Source organism: Bubalus bubalis, chromosome 2, assembly GCF_019923935.1.
Source record: "Bubalus bubalis isolate 160015118507 breed Murrah chromosome 2, NDDB_SH_1, whole genome shotgun sequence".
Classification (NCBI taxonomy): domain Eukaryota; kingdom Metazoa; phylum Chordata; class Mammalia; order Artiodactyla; family Bovidae; genus Bubalus; species Bubalus bubalis.
The window spans coordinates 172,357,705-172,362,197 of record NC_059158.1 but is presented as its reverse complement, the minus strand read 5'-3'; the positions used below and the strand labels follow the sequence as shown (position 1 = coordinate 172,362,197).

Below are 4,493 nucleotides of genomic sequence, written 5' to 3'. Positions count from 1 at the left end.
ATGTCCCTGCTCAGAGCCTTCCACCCACCTCCCACACTCTGGATGAAATTCCAGTTGATCCCCGGTCCTCCCACTCCCTCGGCTTTGACCCTCTTGACCCGCCAGGCTCCGCCAAGGAGTCCCCCTGCTGACCACACCCAGTCCTGCAGCACTGTCCTTCTGAGTTGCCTTTGGTCTTTGCTCAACGTCAGCCCTTCATCAGCCCCTCCCTAACCTCCTGATGTGACCCTGACCCCCCTCACCCAGACAAACACTCTGTGCCCCCACCTAAGGGCTTCTCTTCACACATGTATCACTCCTGTATCATACTTAGAACAGTTTATTTGAGGGCTGCTTCCTGCCTCCCAGGAGGGCGGGGCCTGTGTCCCCACCCCCAGGTCCCCTGCTGCTACTGGGATGCCCCAGCCTGGAAGGGGCACCAGGGCCGCCCTCACAGCAGCTGAGGGACCTGGGACACGTCTCCTCTCCTCTGTGTCGCTGTCTCCTCTCTGTAATGGTACCGTTGGGTTCCTAGGAGGGGCTGCTGAGGGCTCTGTCCAGGGTCCCCCAGAGCTCCTGGGCTGAGACGTCTCCTTGGGCCCCAGATGACCACAGGTTGGGTTCCAGGGGCGGGAGCCACGCTTCCAATAAGCCACGCCCATTGGAAACCATGCCTCCCGGAAAGCCACTCCTCCCGGAAACCCCAGAGTCCCAGGGTCACCTGAAAGGCAAGGTGTGGGTTCCAGCCGGGCCTGGGACCCCTGGGACCATGCCAGCTTTGTCCTCAGGTGGGGCTGTGGGCAGTAGGGGTAGTCTGGTTGGCCCGAGTCCCCTTACTGGGGTTCGGGGTGGCAGAACACAATATCCCAAGCCACCGAAGTTGGGGTCGGGCAGTAGGTCTGCGGGTGTCACAGGGAAATCAGGGCCTCAGCCTCGGGGATGGGCCGGGCCATGAGGGGCTGTGAGCTGAGGCTCCTTCACTGCTGGGAGGTGAAGCTCTGGTGGTGGGGCCGGGTCGGGTCTCCGGGAGTGGCCGCTAGGATAGGACTTCGGGGTGGGGACCCCGAGGTGGTAGCTCTGGTAGGGCCTGAGCTGGGAGATTTTGGGCAGGAGAGCGGGAAATCCCGAGACCTGGAACTGGTGGGGGTTAGTACAAGGTGGGCGCCAGCAGCAGCAGCATCGCCCCGGCCAGCAGCGCCAGTGGAGGCGGGCTGGTCGCCAGGTGCGCGGCGTCGGGGATGCCGGTGGCGGTGGCGGTGTCGGTGGCGGTGGCGGTGGCGGTGTCGGTGGCGGGGGCCTGCAGATTGCAGTCGGTGTAGGGCTCCACGCAGCCCGCAAAGGCCATGACGTGCGCCACGAAGGTCTCCTCCTGCACGCCGTGCACCAGGTGCGCCTGCGGGCCGCGCGCGAACACCGCCACGTCCTCGCCCCCGTGGGTCTCGCTAGTCAGGGGCACGGCCGCCTGCTGCCGGTACGAGGGGTCCTCTGGCCAGAAGGTGGGGAGTTAATGTGACAAGGCAGGCAGCCTTCCCCTCCCTACAATTTCTGGCCAGGGTCCCCACCTCCCAGCGCCCCACCCACTACACTTACCGCTTATGCTGTCATTAACATCGGGCCTCGAGCCCCCGCCAAGCGCATAGCCAGGGCCATTGCCATAGAGGATGGAGGTATAAGACTTGATGTCTGAGGCCTTGCTGGGGGCCAGACCTTCAGGGAAGAGGGGACCCCGTGATCACACTGGCCCTAGCCTTTGCAGCTCCCCCTGTGTGCAGAACCTAGGCAGGTCTTGTCTGTTCAATGACTTAATCCTCACCAGAGTGATGCAGGGCAGTTGCTGTTACTACCCCACTTGACAGATGAGGGAACTGGCTCAGAGCACTTTGTGCCTCGTAACTTAGGGGCAAGGACCTGCCACTCTCCCTGGGCTTACCGAAAATGGAGGTCCCACGCAGTGTGTAGCCACCAAAAGAGAAGACATGAGAGTGGTCTGCAGTGACAAGGATCAGTGTGTCCAGTTCGCTAGTGAGCTCGTTAGCCTTGGCGATGGCATTGTCAAACATGACTGCCTCGGTCAGTGCCATATAAGCTTTGCTATCATGGTGACCGTGGTCAATGCGGCCTCCTGCAAGAAGGTCACATATAAGATACCAAACCCGCCCTGATGGCCCTCATCACACCTCTGTTCCCCAAAGGGCTGCCACTCACCCTCCACAAAGAGGTAGAAGCCCCTGGGGTTCCTGCTCAGCACTTGCAGGGCCACCTCCGTCATCTCCGCCAGGGTCGGGTCCTTGGTGTCGTCTTGCTGAACATTATACTTCATGTCTGCCGGCTCAAAGAGGCCTGTGGGAAAGGTGAGCAGTGGTGACCCTCAAGCTGAGGACGGGGTTGGCCCGTGGCAGTCATCCTGGGGAGGACAGTGGGGGTGGGTGGGGTCGTTACCCATGAGGTGTGTTACACTGGAGTCACTGGCCACCTGAAGGAGCTCCGTGCGGTTCCACACATACTGGGCTCCCTAGGAGGGCAGAATCAGGCCTCAGCTCATAGCCCGACACCCCAAGCCCAGGCCCACTGTAGCCCCGCACCCATGAGCCCCCATCACCTGGTGCTTGGCCTGCCATGCCTGCACCAGGTTCTGCTTGTCCTTCCGGACTCCATTCACACTGGCATCATCTGGGTATTCAGGGTCTGGGGTCCCCTCAGGAAACATGTATTTTCGGCCTCCACCCAGGATCACCTGGAGTCAGAGATTAGGTGGTTAGAGGTGGGTTAGGGGCCTGGCTGGCCCTTTACTCCTCTCACACAGCCCCTACCTCCCCCACCAGGTCTGTGGGAAAGGCCTGTCCCCACCTCCTACATGGTGCCAACCCACCACACATACACATACACAAACCCATGAAAACCCTGAAACACCGCAGGGCAGGAGGTTGCCTACGACTGTGTTGCGAGTGTGCCCCACCACCTGTGCCCAGCCCCGCCCTGTGCCCAACATGTCGCACGTCAATATCCATGTTGTAGACCAGCTGTGCGGCGATGTCCTGGCAGCCGTTCGTCTGGGCATCGGCAGGCAGGTCGGCGTCTGAGTACCAGTTTCGGTTCACCGTGTGTGCGTAGGCCCCGGCTGGGGAGGCGTGCTGCACCCTGGTGGTGGTCACCACTCCCACTGACTTCCCTGAGGGTGGCAGAGGTCACGGTGGGCCACCGAGGTCTCTGAGCCCGTCCCTGCCCAGGAAGCTGACGCCCAAGCCCACCTGCTTTCTTGGCCCGGTTCATCACAGACGTGACCTCGTTCCCACGTGTCGTGCTGCACTGGTTGTAGCGGGCGGCTGCACTCACACCGATGGTTCTGTAGTTGCCCTTGACCCCGCACAGGTAGGCGGTGGCCGTGCCTGCGCTGTCGGGCACCTGTCTGTCCACGTTGTATGTCTGGGGGCAGAGATGCCTTCAGCTCTGCTGAGGTAGACACCCAGCTCCTGACCCAGGCCCTGGGTCCATTCTCACAGCCCCCAGCCCCTATCTCAGCCCCCAGTGCTCCTGGGGCTTTCCCTCCTACCCTGCTCCCTAGGCCCACACCCACCCCTCTGGTGTAGACCACCCTGAGGCCACTTGGCCCTTACCTTGGACAGAGCCACATATGGGAACTGGTCCATGGCCAGGGGTGTCTCAGGTCCCGGCTTGCCAGCCATCTGCCCCTTTAGGATCCGAGTGGCTGTCACCGTGGAAACCCCCATCCCTGAAGGTACACACTGTGTCAGGTCTGAGTCCCTGGGGCCAGCCTGGGTCACTCGGCAGCCCAGGGCTCCAGGGTTGTGGGGGGACAGGGGGTGGACTGGCTTCATGCACTCACCATCCCCCAAGAAGAGGATGACATTCTTGGCGGCTGTCTGGGTGGGCTGAAGCTTCTTAGCCACATCGAGGGCCTGGGCTGCCTGGCGGTTCCAGAAGGCGGGGTCTTCCTCCTCAACTGCCCAAGGGGAGAGTGTTGGTCAGGTCAGCCTGGAGCCGCCCCTGTGAGTAGGGGCTGCTGGGAGCCGTCTGATTACCTGGGATGAGGCTGAGGGAGAGCTGTAGCTGCAGGCCCAACAGCAGCAGCAGCACGCAGGCCCCCTGCATGGCTGTGTGATGGCAGAGGGTCAGGATGGGACCTGGGGAGGCCGGGTCTCGGGGCAAGGCTGCGACACCAGGGACCGGCTGCAGCTTGGCTGCCTGGACTTAAATCTAGACAGACTTTGTCCCTGCTATTAAAGTCTCCTTGTCCCTCCCAGGTCCCCGGGTGGCCACACCCTGCCCCTCACCTGCCCTATGACTTTGAGCCCTGTTGCCAGGGGGATGTGGTGGGTGTGGCTGAGTCAGCAGGGGTCCTGAGGAGGCAGGTCCCTCCCTCACAGGATGGTCCCCAGCTGTCTCCTCAGGGTGGGGTGGGGATTAGGGTGCAGATGTCTTAGGCCTGAGGAACGTTTTCAAGGTCCTGACTGAGGCTCCTCCCAGCCCTCTGCTCACCAAGTCCTGTGGGAGAA

At 62.1% G+C, this 4,493-nt stretch overlaps 1 protein-coding gene across 1 annotated transcript; it reads right to left on the bottom strand.

The window, feature by feature from the left end:
- Positions 1-303: 303 nt before the first annotated feature.
- Positions 304-4,222, bottom strand: LOC102403548 (intestinal-type alkaline phosphatase). The gene is made up of 11 exons (XM_025278469.2): positions 4,020-4,222; positions 3,824-3,940; positions 3,594-3,709; positions 3,228-3,402; positions 2,976-3,148; positions 2,579-2,713; positions 2,419-2,491; positions 2,185-2,319; positions 1,910-2,101; positions 1,570-1,686; positions 304-1,464 (listed from the first exon to the last, which is right to left on the bottom strand). Exons 1-11 carry the CDS (start codon positions 4,087-4,089, stop codon positions 1,127-1,129), a joined length of 1,641 nt encoding a protein of 546 aa, XP_025134254.1. The 5' UTR covers positions 4,090-4,222; the 3' UTR covers positions 304-1,126.
- Between the last annotated feature and the right edge of the window lie 271 nt (positions 4,223-4,493).